The 18,376-nt window shown below is 38.0% G+C and overlaps 3 protein-coding genes across 4 annotated transcripts; 1 reads left to right on the top strand and 2 right to left on the bottom strand.

Moving 5' to 3' along the window:
• The first annotated feature begins 316 nt into the window (after positions 1–316).
• On the top strand, positions 317–8,170 carry LOC114463407 (zinc finger protein Gfi-1-like). 2 transcript variants are annotated; one of them, XM_028446955.1, is made up of 6 exons: positions 317–556; positions 4,156–4,355; positions 4,619–4,725; positions 7,221–7,346; positions 7,421–7,586; positions 7,664–8,170. In XM_028446955.1, the coding sequence occupies exons 2-6, from the start codon at positions 4,160–4,162 to the stop codon at positions 7,816–7,818; spliced, it is 750 nt and encodes a 249-aa protein (XP_028302756.1). In that variant the 5' UTR covers positions 317–556; positions 4,156–4,159; the 3' UTR covers positions 7,819–8,170. The 2 variants fall into 2 exon arrangements, with proteins under 2 accessions (XP_028302756.1, XP_028302765.1); XM_028446964.1 differs by lacking the exon at positions 7,221–7,346.
• A 549-nt stretch (positions 8,171–8,719) lies between these two features.
• Positions 8,720–12,213, bottom strand: LOC114469273 (lysozyme g-like). The gene is made up of 5 exons (XM_028456603.1): positions 12,054–12,213; positions 11,754–11,831; positions 10,600–10,796; positions 9,146–9,296; positions 8,720–9,079 (listed from the first exon to the last, which is right to left on the bottom strand). The coding sequence occupies exons 1-5, from the start codon at positions 12,055–12,057 to the stop codon at positions 8,943–8,945; spliced, it is 567 nt and encodes a 188-aa protein (XP_028312404.1). The 5' UTR covers positions 12,058–12,213; the 3' UTR covers positions 8,720–8,942.
• A 2,341-nt stretch (positions 12,214–14,554) lies between these two features.
• LOC114456197 (N-acetylmuramoyl-L-alanine amidase-like) lies at positions 14,555–17,781 on the bottom strand. The gene is made up of 4 exons (XM_028437855.1): positions 17,715–17,781; positions 16,398–17,246; positions 15,497–15,707; positions 14,555–14,855 (listed from the first exon to the last, which is right to left on the bottom strand). Exons 1-4 carry the CDS (start codon positions 17,779–17,781, stop codon positions 14,555–14,557), a joined length of 1,428 nt encoding a protein of 475 aa, XP_028293656.1.
• Between the last annotated feature and the right edge of the window lie 595 nt (positions 17,782–18,376).

The following is an 18,376-nucleotide window of genomic DNA, read 5'->3' as shown; positions in this document are numbered from 1 at the left end:
TACAGCATCCTCTGCGTAAATAATGCACTCAGGCTGTAGCAGGAAACGACACTAAATATGACTAGAGACACAGTCTGCACTGAATCAAGCAAATATGGGAATATGAGGGCGTAAAAGAGAGTAATTAAGAGTTTGGGGTCATTTTATTCACTACTGGAAGGAAGAGATGAGATTCCTTTCAAAATTGACTTTGTTCTCGTCTTTCGTAACAGAACGCTGTCAACAGAGTAGTATGTCAACACTTTTCATTAAGTTGTTCACACACCTCCCCACACACTTCCCCACTCAAAGCCCCTCGTGAAGGTCTGACTGAGTAGTTTTTTCCTCAGTGTGGGTGTTTTTTGTACACGACTGTACAGACGTGAGTGTTCATAGTTATGCTTGTGTGTGATTCAAACGTGGTCGTGGGCTCACTTCCTTCACGTCATGTACCTCCCAAAATCTGAGAACTCTGACCTCATTTGTGTCTCGTCTGACTCTACGTGCACAGCTCAGATCAGTGGTACTCTCATCCTGTATCTGTGTCTCTGATTCATAAAAACTCAGGACAAACCAGGTGAGTGATTTGTCTTTGAATTATTCCTCTGGGACACTGAGCAACATGTATGATAATAATGTATCATATCTAAAGGTTGTCTGAAATTGTTATGATTTAAATACATTTAGACCATTATTTAGCATCATTATATTTGTTCAAAGTCAATATGTTACATTGGTTTCTTACAGTGATTCAATGCCACTGCTTCTACTCCCAGCTCTCTCATCACTGCACATTGGAGGATGTGGATACTCATTCTAAATTTCCCATCCAGAGTTTTTGTACATTCAAGTATTTTTTTTTTTTTTTTTTTTTTTAATAAATAAATAAACATTAACATAATAGTACATTAATGCAGGAAAGAGGTTGTGAGTGTGCGGGGGTTAATATAACTAGGGAAACATACCTGTGTGCAACTTTTATCCCAGAGCGAACCACAAATATGTGATTGTCTAAGGGCCACATTATTAATATTCACATCAGCATTAAGAATAATGACCAATCTAAGCATTAACACAGGAAAGGAACAAAAGGGTTTTTCTTTTCTTTTTGCATATTTTCCAAAAAAAATGTGTGTGTTTTTGAGTCTTTTGTGTATGTTTGCTGTCATTTTGTGTTTTTTTCTACAATTTTTTTATGTTGGTTTTTATGTGTTTTTGTTGTTGGTTTGTACATTTTTCTTTCATTTTGTGTCTTTTTGTTGTCATTTTGTGTCTTTTTGTTGTCATTTTGTTTATTTTTATTTTTCATAGTAGTTTTGTGTATTTTTGTTTTAGTTTTGTATTTTTTTTAAGTAATTTTGTGTGTTTAGTTTCGGGGCCGCCAGTTGCCCATGTGTACTCTATAGCAAACAAGATAAAAGATAATGTCAGATTTTTGATTAACTTATACTTTGGCCAGCATTCTGATAATTCAAGAGATAAAACTATGAGGCGATATTGAATGATATTTTCTCCACTCTAATGTTTTGGGAGTCGTGTACCTCTCTGTCCCACAGTCTCCACCGTCTATGTATAAGTAACGTACTAAATACGGTCAGAGTACGTGTCCAGTGCAGAGGGAGTTAGTAATAGTATAAAAGAGGACTTTGAAATTGAAGTAAAATTTGACTTTGCTCATTTGTGACTGAATCTGGTTTAATGATTCACATCCTCCTACATTCAGGCATCTGGGTAAAAAGAATGTCCTCAAACCCTATTGAGTATTAGACAAATTTATTATGGTTAGTTGTAAAAAAAAAAATAGTAAATACAAATTGGGGGGGTTAATTTATATACTTTTACTGATTTACAGTGGGTACAGAAAGTATTCAGACCCCTTTAATTTTTTCACTCTTTGTTTCATTGCAGCCATTTGCTAAATTCACAAAAGTTAATTTTATTTCTCATTAATGTACACTCAGCACCCTATATTGACAGGAAAAATTGAAATTTAGAAATTTTTGCAAATTTATTAAAAAAGAAAAAACTGAAACATCACATGGTCACAAGTATTCAGACCCTTTGCTCAGTATTTAGTAGAAGCACCCTTTTGAGCTAGTACAACCATGAGTCTTCTTGGGAATGATGCAACAAGTTTTTCACACCTGGATTTGGGGATCCTCTGCCATTCTTCCTTGCAGATCATCTCCAGTTCTGTCAGGTTGGATGGTGAACGTTGGTGGACAGCCATTTTTAGCGCTCTGCAGAGATGCTCAATTGGGTTTAGGTCAGGGCTCTGGCTGGGCCTGTCAAAAATGGTCACAGAGTTGTTCCAAAGCTACTCCTTTGTTATTTTAGCTTGTGCTTAGGGTCATTGTCTTGTTGGAAGGTGAACCTTCAGCCCAGTCTGAGGTCCTGAGCACTCTGGAAGAGGTTTTCTTCCAGGATATCTCTGTACTTGGCCGCATTCATCTTTCCTTCAATTGCAACCAGTCATCCTGTCCCTGCAGCTGAAAAACACCCCCATAGCATGATGCTGCCACCACCATGTTTCACTGTTGGGATTGTATTGGGCAGGTGATGAGCAGTGACTGGTTTTCTCCACACATACCGCTTAGAATTAACGCCAAAAAGTTAAATCTTGATCTCATCAGACCAGAGAATCCTTTTTCTCATAGTCTGGGATTCCTTCATGTGTTTTTTGGCAAATTCTATGCAGGCTTTCATACCGTATGTCTAAGGAGAGGCTTTCGTCGCGCCACTCTGCCATAAAGCCCCGACTGGTGGAGGGCTGCAGTGATAGTTGACTTTGTGGAACTTTCTCCCATCTAATCATTATTTTCATTTCCATTTCTACGAGCATGAATCAGTTTTGCTACAGACGTCTCGCAAATTGTGTTGCAAAACTTAAGCAGCTCAGATTCACACGAGAAAAGTAGTTTGTGCATCTGTAGCGGCAGATTGGAGAAGTTGTAACCGGTGGGTTGTGGTTGTAAAAGATCATTTACGCAAGTAATTACAAAACATGCGAATAAATATTGGATTACAAGTTTGCAGCTGTAACTTTATGTTTAAATATCAGTCTATACATTTTTTCCCAACATTTGTGACATTAAATTTATTTTTGTGTGGATTTTTTATACACAAGCTCACATCACATTCTACAAGCTCTCACATCACATTTGACAAGTTCTCACATTTCGCAACATATCTACCTTCATAGTTGTATACTACTCGTGCATAGCTGTAAAGAGTTCTTGTATGTTCTCCTTGAGTATTTGTAGTGATTGGTTCCCCCACAGTGTGTCAACCCTATGTGCATTGTGTACCCTAACTGTATATGGGGTGCCAAGTGTAAAAATTTTGTATAAAAATTGTAGCTAACACATTTTCATTATTTATCTATTTATGCTATTTATTATATATAATATCTAGTATTATATAATAATCTATATATATATATATATTATATATTATATATAATCTAGTAATATATATAATATCTATTTATTTATTTATGCTGTAGTTTGTCAATGTTTTTTAATTTGATGCGACATGCTGAGATCTCCTGGTTTACATGTGGTTACGGTAGCTGAATACATTAAACAATTAGACTTAGATTTAACATTTAGATTTTGATTAAATATTTAGACTTAGATCTAACATTTAGATATAACATAAAACATTTAGATTTAGATTAAATATTTAGATATAGATTTAACATTGAGATATAACATATACCATTTAGATTTAGATTTAAATATTTAGATTTAATGCTTTTTTTTTTTTTTACCTCTATATATGTGGTTAAATGTTGTGTTAAATGTAGGAAAATGTGCTAAATATGAGAAAAGTGAGATAAATAATGAAAATGTGTTAGCTACAACTTTTATACTAAATCTTTACACTTGGCACCCCACACCTGTAAAACAGTACAGTATCCAAGGAAAGAAAACATCAGCAGAAACAATCCTCTGCTGCCCTCTTTTGGGATAACGCTATAATTGATAAACACTAATTGATAGTTTGATTATAGTCACACGAGGTACCAAATTCTTCTTGAACAATTAGAATTTTACATATTGTTCTGAAATATAGAAATTACAAATGACCCATTTATTATTATTAGAAATCACTGAGGTTTTACATTTTAAGGAAATAGTTTTAATGTATATATTTTTTTCCTCCTCCATTCAGAGCGATGCCTCGTTCATTCTTGGTGAAACGATGTGGGCTCAGCCACCTTCGAGCCACAACCACCACTTACATCCATGGATGCACCTCCAGGACATTAGATCCACTAGAACTAAAGACAGGATCCTGGGCAGGGCCCCTGTTTGAGCATAAGGTTTCTGCTGTCAACTGCAAGTATGAGAGGGAGAAGCTCCAGCTGTTTGGTGGGTCACATCAAAGTGTGTGTTAGTTTAGCCTTTAATGGACGTGATATGTACAGTAACTGTTTCAACTCAAAATACTTGCTAAAACTGATAAAACTTGAACGTGCAGCAATGGTTTAACGACAAATGCAAAATGTATTGTGCATGAAATCCCTCTGGGTACACAAATAATCAACAAGTGCAATAAAAAGCAGCAAACGTATTTTTCATGAATCTATTTAAAATGTCATATTTCTTTCTGAGGATGGGTTTGTGTTTCTCAGGAGGGGATCCTCATGTCTCCTGCAGTACGATCAGCTCAAATGCTTCAGTCCCAGAGGAGAACATGGCCTTTGCACCCCCAACACAGTCAGCGTGGACTGATCCTCACGTGAGAACACACATTTTCATCTCCAAGACAAACTTGTCCACTCTGTGGGCTTGGATCAAAAGAGGAATATTTAAACCTATTTGCATTCATAACAGTGTCACTCAGTTTAGCATTTTTCAATACATCAAAATGAATTCATAACCACTGAAAGTGAATAGCAGTTTGAACTATAGGCAATTTTGTTGTACTAGTATAGGCACCAGCAGACCCCCGCAACCCTGAAATAGGACAAAGCACGTTTGAGAATGGATGGATGGATGGATACAGGGGTGGAATGGGAGAGAAAGTCAGCCCTGGCATATTCTGTCCAGACCAGCCCACTACATTATCAGATGACACCATGTAGAGTCCGTTATTTAGTCTGTGATGCTCTTTATAATTTTGATCTAAATTTTGATTATTATTCCCCGAGAAAACTTGAAAGGCAAAAACTTTTTAATCCCTTTTTATCTATTTTCTTTGGCCATTTTGCAACTTCCTTTGTCCCATTTTTGCATCTTTTGACAGTTTTTTCAGACTTAAGCTACTTTTTTATAGTTCTTTTTGGCCACTTTTCATCCAAATCAGCTAATCTTTGCTTAATAAATACCACTTGTTTCCTTTTTTCCTACATTTTGCCTCTTTTAGTTTCAAATTTTTGCCCTTTTTCACTATTGCTTGCCACATTTTGCCCATCAAAGCTACCTTTTGCCATTACATACGACCTGGTTCCTCTTTATTTGCTCATTTCTTGGCCACCCTTGACTGTTTTTGGCTTATTTCAGTCACTTTTCGCTCTTTTCTAGCCACGTTTTTGCCGCTTTTGGACCATTTTTGGCCACCTATTACCATGTCTGCCTCCACTCGCTTGTCAAAAAATAAACGTTGCAGACCGGACCAGCCCACTTCAGGTCGACAGCTCACCGGAAGATGCCTGGTATGCCAGATGGCCAGCCCACCATGGATAGTATTAATAGTAAAGCTTTGAGTTTTTACTAACATATTCTAAATCTAATAGTACTACTAGTAACACAAAATTGTCTATAAGTAGAGAATTTTGCTTTACTAGTAAGGTCTACTCGCACACTGTAGTGCGCCAAAAGTAAATATTTGTTTACAAATAATAATACATTCAATTAAAAAAGTGCCTTTCAGGCCACCCAAGAACACTGTACAGAACAAGATAAAAATGGATAAAAATACAAGTTGTAAGAATTAAATACAGCATAAAATACAGAGGGTGAGAGACAAAATGATGGAGTTATAGCCAGTAAGTCGAAACAGACGGGTTTTGAGTTTGGATTAGAAGGTGGGGAGGTTGATGGAGGAGGAGAATGGGAGTGAGTGTGATGGAGAAAGTCAGTGATGTATGGAGGAGTGAGGTTGTGGATGGCCTTGTAAGTGTGGAGAAGCATTTTGTAAATTATTCTTTGGTTGACCAGTGAAGTTGTTGTAGGATGGGAGTGATGTGGTGGAAGGAGGGGGTTTTGGTGATGAGTTCTGAACCAGCTGGAGTCTATGAAGGGACTTAGGGATGACATGGCTGTGGACGAGGATGGTGGTATTTTGGGGGGTGAAGGAGGGGCGGAGAAGGTTGTTGGAGCGCCGCTGCAAATAAGCAGACCAGGTGATGTTATTGATATGGAACTGGAATGTCTCCCATGTGATATGTTATTGTCTTTCATGTTTCTTGGTCGGGATGTAACTGAAACTGAATTTCCCCTCTGGGATTAATAAAGTATAATCAATTCAATAGTGTATGTGTTGAGGATGACACCCAGACTGGGAAACTGAGGTACCATCAATGCAAAGTGAGTTCAAGTTGTTGACTTTGGAGAGAGTGAATTTGGTGCCGATGAGAAGATGTTCGGCTTTGTTAATGTTTAGTTAAAGAAAGTTTGTCATGAACCATGATTTTATTTCAAAGAGGCAGGAAGTGAGGGAGGGAGGTGAGATAGAGGAAGTGGTTTTGCAGGAGAGGTAGAGCTGGGTGTCATCCACGCAACGGTGGAAAGAGATGTGGAATTTACAGAGTATACGGCCAAGGGGGAGGAGATAGGGGATGAAAAGGAGGGGCCCCAGGACAGAGCCCTGTGGTGAGCTGCACAAACTGAGTACTACTAGTACACTCAGAATCTCACTAGTTGTACTAGTAAACTGTTTTGAGGCTGCTAGTAGTACTAGTAAAGCCAAAAGATTCACTAGTTGTAGAACTAATACACCTAAAGTAAATTAACAAAATCCAACACCCTAATTGGTTGTAATATTTTCAAAAGCCTGAATGTGCTTTCCCTATCTCTATCAGCATAGACGATTTACTAGTAACACTTCTTACTTCACTAATAAACCAAGATGAAGTACATGTAGTTCAAATGTAAACACTACTAGAGCTGCACTTAGGTTCATATAACTGATATTAATTTAATGCTCAAACAGCTTCTCATAGTGGAGCACCATCTCTCATTTTTTTTTTTTTGCAGAGAAGGCTGATGATTACTCCACCTTTGTGTTTCCAGGGACTTTTGTGTTTGTCTAGTTTGAAGGCTCATATATATAAGAGTCATGGAGGCAGAGCACATCCACCATCCACACATTTGGAGTCTAGCAGGGCTGTGAATGAGCAGTCATCCCACAGAGAAAAGGTCCGCATCAAATTTCCATCACATCACCTCCTTTGTGAGGAGCATAAAGTCGACTTCTGCTGCTGTTGTTTAAGGAGCGAACGTTTGGCTGCACCGAGTGTGGGAAAGTCTTCAGGCGCTCCTCCACCCTCTCCACCCATCTGCTCATACACTCGGACACCCGGCCCTACCCCTGCCTGTACTGCACCAAAAGGTTTCACCAGAAGTCTGACATGAAGAAGCATACCTTCACACACACTGGTAGCATCTCCACACACAAGCAGCTCCACCTTCACACTTTCACTATAATAATCTTTTGTTTTGCATCCGTGTCATAGGAGAAAAACCTCATGTGTGTCAGGTCTGTGGCAAAGCTTTCAGCCAGAGCTCCAACCTCCTCACCCACAGCCGTAAACATGAGCAGAGGCCTTTCCACAGCTTCCAGCATAAGGTGGATGTGCTGCAGCACCAGGAGCGCCAAATCATGAAATAAAGAAGAATAACTATCTTTATATTTTAGTTTTTTAGTGAATTAATCAGTTAATGTACTTGTTTATTATTATTGGAGCTTCTTGTCTGTCTGTCATGGTTCATCAACTGCCATAAGATTGAGAACAGCTTCTCTGATCAGTTTCAGTCCCATTTTGATAAAAATATATTTATATTTATATATGTGTGTTTGAATAATTTTTTAAACCAGTGTTCCACAAATGCGGGTATGTGTACCCCTAAGAGTACGCCATGGCACTACAGGGGGTACTTGAGAGAGAAATAGAGGAAAATTAGTGTGTCAAAATTAAAAGTGTCCCACCTAAGGCATGACATGATTGAAATTTTTAATGATTATTATTTATTTCTTTTTTAAAATATAAATCTAATTGAACTAAAATGTAGTAATATCAAAAGGTTGGTAATCACTGCACTAAATACTTTCTTTCCAATTATTTCCAAAATGAGATTCTTTAAAATGCGTGTCATCACTCATTCATTCCATCATTATGCTCTGTAGTTGTTTTTAAATAGTTTTCTAAGTAAAAAGACAAATGAGGTACTTGGATTTAGAAATAAGAGAAAGGAAGTACTTGAGACAAAAATATTTGAGAACCACTGTGCAGTACTTGTCAGGGTACAGGGTTTTGATTTATCGGTTTAGTTTGTGTCTTTTCTGACTGTCATGACCTGGGATCTGTGGGTGAGATTTGGCTTCACAGTATTTTCATATATTTTATTGGTTGATACATATTCTGTGTTCTTTTTTCTAAGTTTCTTCTGTGCTTTGGGGTTCACATCAATGAAATGTGGATTAAAAACGTCTTTCATGCTGCAGATTAATAAGACTATTGTTGATTAATTTAATGCCCATAAACCTCAAATGTAAACACACAAAGAAAATATGAAGATTCAGAATCATCTTTTAATTTCTTGAGATAAATGCATTTGTGTTGTTCACAATGATGGACATAAAGTTACAATTTGTGGGCTTGTTTTCACCTTCATTATGTGATCGTGGAGTTTGAACTGCATGTGATAAGCTGTGATAAAGCGGCAGAATAATAAAAGATGTCCCTCGATTACACCAACAAGCAAAAATAAATGACAAATGGTCCGGCTTTTCTTTTACTTTGGAAAGCCATTTTTCCTGTACCACTGAGCCCTGGCAATGACATCATTGGAGTAGTCCTTCCCTGTTGTCAGGACGTCCACGTCCTCTGAGCGGACCCTCCCATCACCCGCGTTGTAGGCTGCAACCCCTCCTGTAGATTCAAATACTCATGTCATCACTGTATTTCATCACGTTCTGCTGATTCACATCAACAAACCTTTCAGCTGCATTTCTTTGGTCCAAGTGGGGAATTTTTTGCTGATCCGGTCAATGAAATAAACGAGGATCTCAGTAGCTTGGGTGATGTGCTCCTCACTGTCCCATGCACCTCGCGGTGTATGGCCTCCACCGTTTGGATTAACATCAACCTGCAGAATTGCAAGAATCATTCACTGTGTTCAGTGTGCTCCAATAAGAAAGCATCTGTAGGGATAGGAATGGGTTTTTTCACTCTTGGACTCTATTCTACTCATTACAAAGATAAACAACAGTTACTTCAAAGGAAAGGTGGTTTATCACAATCTTTAAAGTATCAGTTGGTTTATTTTACTCAATAAATGCCTAACTACAATGTAATCACTTAACACAGTTAAGGTTTCTGCAACAAGCTGAGAAAGGATGAATGATGGCAAGAAACATGAACAAAACAAAGGAACCCTGCAGCAAGATGAGGCTCAGAGGACAGATGATGAAGCAAAGGGAAAATGAAAAGGAACATTATTGTCTGGTTCAGTGGTTTATTGAATAACAAGAGCAGTCAGAGAACCTCTGCCAAGCACCAAATATCCTCTTTAGACATTGTCAGTTATCTGGATCAGTGATCCTGATCATGGTTCCATGTTCTATCCCCATTAATAACGATACAGTAGGTCCAAATGAATGAACATCCCAATTATTTAGAAAAATCATGCTATTCTGATCTGATCTGATTAAACTTGGTGGGGTACAAAAATAACCAAACCAATATAACTGAGTAAAGTTTGATATAAAAAAAAAAAAAATCAAAAAAAAAATCAGTCAGTTACAAACAGATATGAATTTTTGAAATTTCGCCAATGATGAGAATTTTGGAAACTGATCCAGAATCAGTATATTGGTCCAGATTCCCTCCAAAATTTCATGGAATTTTCAATGGGACTAGGTATATCTTTAGTTGATATATTTTCAAAATCTTAACTTTTAACGTAATCCTGCTAACAGACAAACTAAAATTAATAAATGGCGGTAAAAACATCTCAACTTGTAAAAGCTCATTTTCTGCATCTAGTCTAAGGGAGACTTTGCCTCTGCCATTGTTAGTTCTAAATATATACACATATAAGATGGATCAGCACCTCAGTCTAGTGTTATTATCTACTGAGCATGAAAGAATTGGTTACACAAGACCCTGATACCTGTCTTTATTATCACACCTAACTGATTAAATGATCTAGAAGAAAATAAGTAATTTGAGAAAAATGTGAGCACAATGAAACTTTTTTTTTTTTAGTTTCACCAAGTGGAAGACAAACTTGCTGATGAATTTCAATTTATAAATAAATTGGAAATTGTAAGAAGGTGCAGAACAGATGAAACAGACATTTGAGCTCAGTCATTCTGAGGTGTCTATAGTCAGAACATTGAGCTCTGTGTAAGCGAGACTGATGTGAGTCACAAAGCACTGGTTCAAACCTGCATCAGTCCCCAGCCGTTGCCATGGTCCCCCCAGCCATCCTTCAGCACATTCCCAGCCCTGGTCTCCCGGGACATGATGGCAGCTATGAGAGCCGCATCGATCCCAGTCTTTTCTGCCACACTCTCTATTTTTGACTTGTACTTCTTCACTCTGCCCTCATCAGTTTTGGCCATGTTGTGAGACGCAGGAACACCTACTCGGAAAAATCTCTGGTTACATTTAAGACTTTCGGACAACAAATGTTTTGTTCAATTCAATTGTCATTATATGGGACTAATTACAACAATAGGTCATCTTGTAGCGCTCATTACAAAATATAAAATTGAATAAGAAAAAAAACCCAAAATTTCCACATGAACAAGAATCGTGTTCTCACATGAAATAAACACTCTCCTCTTGGCTAATAATGAATCCAACCATTGTTTGACACTGAAAGGGAGGGAAACTTTTAATCCAGCAATTATTGGATTTACTGGAAAACTTTCTTGGGCAGGACCAAATGACTCAGTCTGTTGTCTTATATAAGGGCTTTCTCAGACAGTTTACACAATATAATTTACAGTAAAGTTTTCATAATTTGAATAAACTTTTAAAAGAAATCTTTTCAAATCTAAAAAATTCATTAATCATCTATAAGAGCATTTTATCCTGTGTCTGTGTAGGGTCCCAGAGGTCTGTAGGTGCTTATTTCAGCTCACACTGGGCCCTTCTGCTTCTTCTATCGTGTGTTTCTCTTTTGTTTTTACACTTTAAATGTTATAGGTTTTTTTGTTATAGTTTTGTGATTTATTTCCTGCTGCAGATCCCTGTCCTTTTATTTTATGTGATTAAATTACTAACTGAGCTATTGTATTCCTCCATTAACATGATGTGAAAAAGATCTCCACTGGTGTAATGGGCAGCCAGGGTGTGACCCAGACTGGGATTGAGTCATAAGGAAACTGAAAGTTCTGTATAACCTGTTTTTCTTTCCTTTATTTCCAAAACTGTGTAACTATGTTTAAATGCACAGGAGACATTTGGCACTGCCTACAGCTCCAGCACAGGTTTTTACTCTGTAACAGCACCATTAAGAGCTCAAATTTTCCAGTGTTTGGACCATTGGGATGATGGCGATCATGTTTGAGAATGAGCAATTATATACTTGTACCTGAGAAGGACAGCTTGTCCTGCTTGGAGGTTTTCTCTGACGCTCCGGTTGTTTCCACCGCATCAATGTCTGCATAACCTACAAATAGGCATGCATTGGAAAGTTGACATAAATGAGTGTTGGTACATACAGTATCTCTAAACTAGACATAATATTAAATATGATACATTAACACTTTAATGAATAAAGTTGTTCATGAAAACTGGGATGTGATTAATATGACATACTGTAAAACCAAATAAATCTGAGGTTACATTAAACAGTCATATGCTTTGTCCCCTTCGGGTAGTTAGTACTTACTCATCTTTGGGTTCCTCGTTGAAGCTTCAAGACTGAAATCGGAGCTCTTTTATGGCACCTCAAGTAACTGTTGCTCGCTTCTTCCAGGAAATGGGAAGGGCAGGTTTATTTAAGCTGCTGCTGTTTATGGTTTCACAATAACTTCCTTGTTTTTCTCCTCCCAACAGAGGGCGGTATTATTAATGGAATAGCAGGTCTGGGTTGTGGGAAACCATGCAGACAAATGCAACTTTGAACACCTTCTTCATCTAAAAAAGGAGGAAAATGGGACAATCCCAGAATAGTTTAAAGATTTTAACAATCTGAAAAACAGTACAGAGAGAAGGTGGCTTAAGGTGTTTACATGAAGTGTGCACCAAGCTCACAGTCACAGCAGCTCTGCAGCACGGTGGTGGTATCATCATGATGTACTTAATCACTGCGTCAGAGACTGAGGGGAGCGTCGTCTCTGCCTGATGGTCCATTTCTCTCTGTGAGGGTGCCTCACTTTAAGGCTTTACACTCTTCATTTAGGAATGTAACTTACTAAATAACCTAGTAAAAGTTTACCTTCCACTTGTTCGCTTTCTGCTAGCATCTGTAACCCATGTGCACTAGAGGCCAACTTCCTGCCATGGTTTTATTGTGACGAGCCCGCGCTACACCTTTAAAGTCCCTGGCTCCTCCCCCTTCACTCTTGTTTGCTCCACTGAATGCTGTGATGGCTGCTCTCACTGTGGCGTCTGCATGGTCGGCTTACTGATTGAAAATCACCACTGAAACAAAACCTTCATAAGAAATACCTGGATGAACATCTTCTCCTATAAACTAGACTTCTCTCCACTCACCGGTGAGTGGATTTGTGGTGTACCAGACTCCATTGAAATTCCTGCAAAATTAAGCCACCATTAGCTGCGGAACACACAGGGTCAGTCTGACCATTTGCACTTTTAATTAAGTAATCCTTTTATTTTCTCATTTATAATCAAAGCCGAATTGTTAAATGAATAGTATTATAGTAAAATAATACTTCGCTTTTTGTAGTTTTGATTGATTTTGACCATTTCTGTTACTTTTTGAAAGAAATGCCCATTCGGCTATGTGGTCTTGAATAGGCTTTGACCTACTAAATGAAATGATCTGTTGTGCTACAACAATGATTTATTTGAAGAATCTATTTAAAACATGCATGTTTAATTTATATATGACAGCTTTACAGCTAATGATGTTGATTTAAAAGTGCACTTTATTCCTTTTGATCTCTGAATATATAGAATGAAGCTTCAATTTGATTTACCTTGATATGGATTTTTCTGCTATGATTTATAGCATTTATTTATAACTGTTTATTTATTTAACAATGACAAATTGTTTAAATGTGCTAAGGTGAATGTATTTTCTGTTTTAAAATATACTGAAGTTAATTCCTTTTTGACTGATTGTTGTTGGCCTTGTTTTATAGGTCAGGTTTTTATGTTAGTCCTGGATCACCTACCACTCTCGACCACTAGATGGCGAGCCACCATCCAACCACCGCTGCATCGCGGTAGGAATATTTGATCTTTTTGTTTCCTCGGACACTCGGACCTAATACTTGGAATATACCCTGGGGACCTTTTCTGTTTTGTATTTTTTCCCCCAATGCGAAAGAACTTTGCGAAACCCTTCGCTTTCCAACTTGGCGAAATCAAACAAACTGAACTGAACTCACCAAAGGAAATGAACCTTGAACTGAACTTTGACTACAAGTTTTGAAAGAAGAAAATATTGTCTTTGTTTTGTAATTGTATTTTGGTTGTTTGTTTATTGCCTATACCTGATTATTAATAACAACTAAATAATATATATCAATATAAATTGACTCCAAATATCTTTACTATATATAATATCTTTAATATACATATACTAAAACGAAATCCTTGTGTCTGTGTCCAATTATTCACACACCTTGGCTCTACAGCCGAACCTATTTCTGTTGACCTTTTTCGCAGTCAGTTCCTGAGCCCTAGTGTGTTATTTATTTGTTACACATCTCTCATAATAATGGGTAATAAATCAGCTTTATTAACATATTTTAACAATTGTTAACTACAGATGTGTAGAACAGATTTATCGAATTTTCATGGCAATTACAGTCGCAAAGTCAATTATCTAAACTCAATTACAATTTCATTATAATTATGACAGAAACAGATTTATTTAAATTACAATTATAATTACAACATAATTGTAATTCATTATCAGTTACGCAACTCCAATTATAAATGACCCCAACCCTGTTGCCCGAGGATAGAGGGAAATAAAGTTTTATCAGATAACTTAATGAAAAACAGAATGGTCAGGTCTCAACATAAGCAAAGTATTTTTATTGTATATATATAAACAATCTCTCAGACTTATCACTTGTTCAAGCTCTCATAATTACACTTCTTTTGAGAGTAAAAGAAGAGAAGGTTTTAGACTGTGTCAAGACATGTTGGTGTGTCAGGCCTTAAATGTATTTTGCTGTGTAACTTTTCTTGTTAGTCCCGAAAATGTTCCCAGGTTTTTATTTCTTCAAAGAAGGCATCTCCGGGACAGTCGGTGGCCACCACCTGTCTGTGGCCATGGAGGGTGAAGTTGGCCATCAGTCCTCCTCCATCTACAGCACACTGGTAGAATCGATGTCGTATCAGGTCCATGGCTTCAACAGACGGTAGAGTGGAGTTGTAGTTACCGATGACTGACACACCATACCCAATGCTATTGTGCCCCTTTGTGTGACGGCCTTGTATTTCCCAGCCCCGGCCTTCAAAGATGTGTCCTTCAGAGCCAATCACAAAGCTAAGAGCACAGACAAAGAGAGTGGTGTAAGAATACTCAACCTACCTTCAGATCAATTGACAGCTCGTGCAAAGCAAAAAAAAAAAAATACTTCCTTGGTTTCTTTTTCCAGTGAAGCTTTTAAAGCAGCTGGAGACGTTATTTTTTTTAATCAGATAAAGACATAGCTAGACCTCATAGATTATTTCTTTGAAAGAAGATGTGAAAGGTTGAAATTTCAGCTTGAAAGTTTGTTTTGATCTCCATGTTAGAAAAGTTTTGCACGTTGCATTGTGGGATGTGGAGTCCCCTAGAAGGATTCATGGAAGTGTTTTTACTTATTCTTACCATGATTTGTTGTGTTTGCCCCTGAAAAACTCAAAGTGACATCCCGACACATTTCTGGTGTTTTCACACACTGAAAGTTGGGGTTTACAGACTCAGCATCCCACAATGCAATGCGCAAAAATGTTTTTTTGAGGTTTTTCAAGATGACTTCCTTCCAAATGATTATACATTTATAATAGGTATGTTTGTACATGTAAACATTTCCCTCCCGGAGTTCTCCAGAAAAAATTTAAATATCGACTTTAAGCAAACAAAGCTCCAACTACAATGACTCTTTGGTAATCTTTGGATAACTGGATGAATGGATTGTTCACCTGTATCCTATGTCACTCCAACCACGTTCATCCTGATGATAACGCTGAATAGCTCTCATATCACTAGCGCACTTTTCAAAGGTGAGGCAGGGCTCTGATGGATTTTCAGTGTGGTGTATGTAGAGGAAGGGTAGTGGAAGGGACAGTGGGATTGGGGTACCCCGAAAAGGTTGTGCCCCCCACTGACAGCGAGAGATGACTTGAGGGCAATCTGTGCAAAGGCAAGAAAAAAAAATAAACGTTAGATTTGTATTGGCACACAGACACACAGTCACAAAAGGAGTTAAAGATAAGCATGATCTCAGTTGAAACTGCTAAAAGAAAAAAATAATTTAATATGGTATTAAAGCTGATAATGAAAAGCACAAACTTGTTGTAGAATGTTCATAAAAGTCTACTTTTACTTTACTGTTTAAAGAACGTTAACCTGTGTTTTCCATGTATTATTCACACTTTGGCTGCGTCTGCGCATGGACACACAGACAGACACAGCACTGCAAGGGATAGAACGTGCACTACAGCCGGTTCTACGATCTCTGTGCTTTGGCAGATAGTCGTCACATTCTAATCTTTCACGATCTAAGATCGACATATCGCATAAGCTCCTAACCAAAAAATAAATAGTTAAGGGGGTCAATGTGTATCGTATCAGTTCATATCATAAATTAAGTGTTGGATATATTTGCATATCAACACAAAGCTAATATGGAACATCTTTAGTTAAAACATTTTGCTATTCCAGCTCACTTATTACTGGAGCAAGTTTTGTCTCGAGTGACAAAATGTAGGGAAAATGGATTATGAAGAGTAATAAATAAGAAAACACCTGTATCTATTTCCTCAAGTGATTTTTTTGGTTCATCTTTCTTTGCAACATGACTTTGTTCATTTTAAAACTTACCCCAGTACTTGTGCACAAACACGTTTAGCCCCTCCTTCACCACCCTCCCTATTCCAGTGACTTCAGCAATCCATTTTATCTTCTCCAGTTTCCAAACCAAAGCCAGAGTCTCCATCACTTCTTTGTGAAGCTCCAATGGCTGCAGACTGGCTCTGGACAGCTCCCTTCTCTTTGGGCTAACGGGGTGTCTCAAAACATTTAGGCTCCGCCCCTCATGCTGGCTAAAAACATAGTATCCTTTAAGAATCTCACTGAGAGCTGGAGGCTGCTCAGAGGCAGACAGGTTACTGAGGCGTGAGCCAAGAATGACTCCATCCATGCCTCCATTGATGAGGGCATCAGTTGCCAGAGTTGCTGCCCGGGCCAGTCTGAACACCTTTGGGTGCTCCATGTTGTCCCAGCACCCATTAGGGCCCAAACGATGACATGGTTGGACGTTCTGGAGCCTGAAAAAGGAAAGGCCCAAAATCCGACCTAGGGTGAGAGGGAAGAGTCCAACAGCTGGTGTTCCTTCAGCTCGGGCTTTTAGGCCTGATTCGATTCCCAGCAGCAAAGGTGCAAGAGCGACAGTGGTGCCATCTGGAGTGAGGACGACCCCTCGTTCCTCACCAGCATCCGTCACCATGTGGTGGATAGCCTTGTGAAAAAAGCTGATAGAGGATGCATTGATAAGGACCACAGCATCACTGAGGTTATATGAAGCACCCAGGAAATAAATGGTCATCTCATCATCAAGACCAGCACTCCTACGCAGAGACCTGACCAAAGCCAGCGGGGACAGGTTCGGTTCAGAGTCTTCAATCTGCTTCACTGCTTGGATGAAGCTGTCCATTTTACATGAATGGACCCCTGACAACACACACAAACATTTAATTAAATTAAACTTTATTTATATAGCACTAATTACAAGTCATCTCAAAGCACAAACTACTTACAGAGCATAGAAGGATTAAAAACCTTCACAGGCATTGGAAAGGTATAAAAACCAGAAGTAGACCTTTATTAGTAACAGTAGTAAAATGCTTCTGTTGCCCCAACAAAGAATTCACTCCAATATTTTGTTGGTTTAGCGAAAATATTTTAAACACTTTTAATAAAGCAGAAGCCATGTCAGTGTTGAGCTAACAGAATCTCCAATAAGACCAGGAGAGCTTCTGTCGACTCCCTGCTCTAGCACATCTGGATTTGGTAACTATACCATGGAGCTCTACATATAATGGACTTGAGGCTCTTTACAAGTCCTCCAGCAGAAAAACAGCTGTAAAAAATATTTAGTAAAAAAACAAGAATGTTGGCCTATTCTAGCTGTATGCTTACCTATTGGCCTAGTAGTTAGAGTGAAAAACAGGAAGAATCCAAGAAACATCTGTCCTAGCCAGATCATGGTGTATCTTGGTCCCTCTATGTTAAAGAAATCAACAAACAAAACTCTCCACTTTAATTAAATTAGCAAAACTAAAAAGTACAATACAAGATGACCAAAACTCTCAATGTGCACTCACAGCTATGTTCCCAACCACTGCAATGATTTGTGTATTTATTGAGGGTGAGTGCGCATTACTTTTGACTTGCGTTCCAGTTTTGGAGAATACTTTTTGTACCTTGGACTTTAAATATTGATTCAAACTGTGGCACCGTAAAAAAAACCCAAAACAAAACATTGACTTCTTTGAGCAGATTGGCACTTAGTTTAATGGTTGCAAATACAATCATTAAATAAAGCCTTAATACATCTGCTTTCCTAAGACAATCAGGTAAACAAGTCCTTGCTCAAAACATCAGATTTAATAGATTTCAGTCAGACCTTCAGGATGACAGCAATGCCCACGCAAACAAGCCACACTAACCCCTGCCCTGCTATCTCAAAGTATACAAATAAAGCCTTGAAACATTTCAACACTGATATTTTTAGACAATTTCATAATTATGGAGCAACGTACATATTTATAAAAAGACATCTATTGCCGTATAGCCTAAGA

The sequence above is a fragment of the Gouania willdenowi genome, chromosome 1 (genome assembly GCF_900634775.1).
Source record: "Gouania willdenowi chromosome 1, fGouWil2.1, whole genome shotgun sequence".
Taxonomy (NCBI): domain Eukaryota; kingdom Metazoa; phylum Chordata; class Actinopteri; order Blenniiformes; family Gobiesocidae; genus Gouania; species Gouania willdenowi.
Note: the sequence above shows the minus strand (reverse complement) of the source record. Positions and strands in the feature narration are given on the sequence as shown.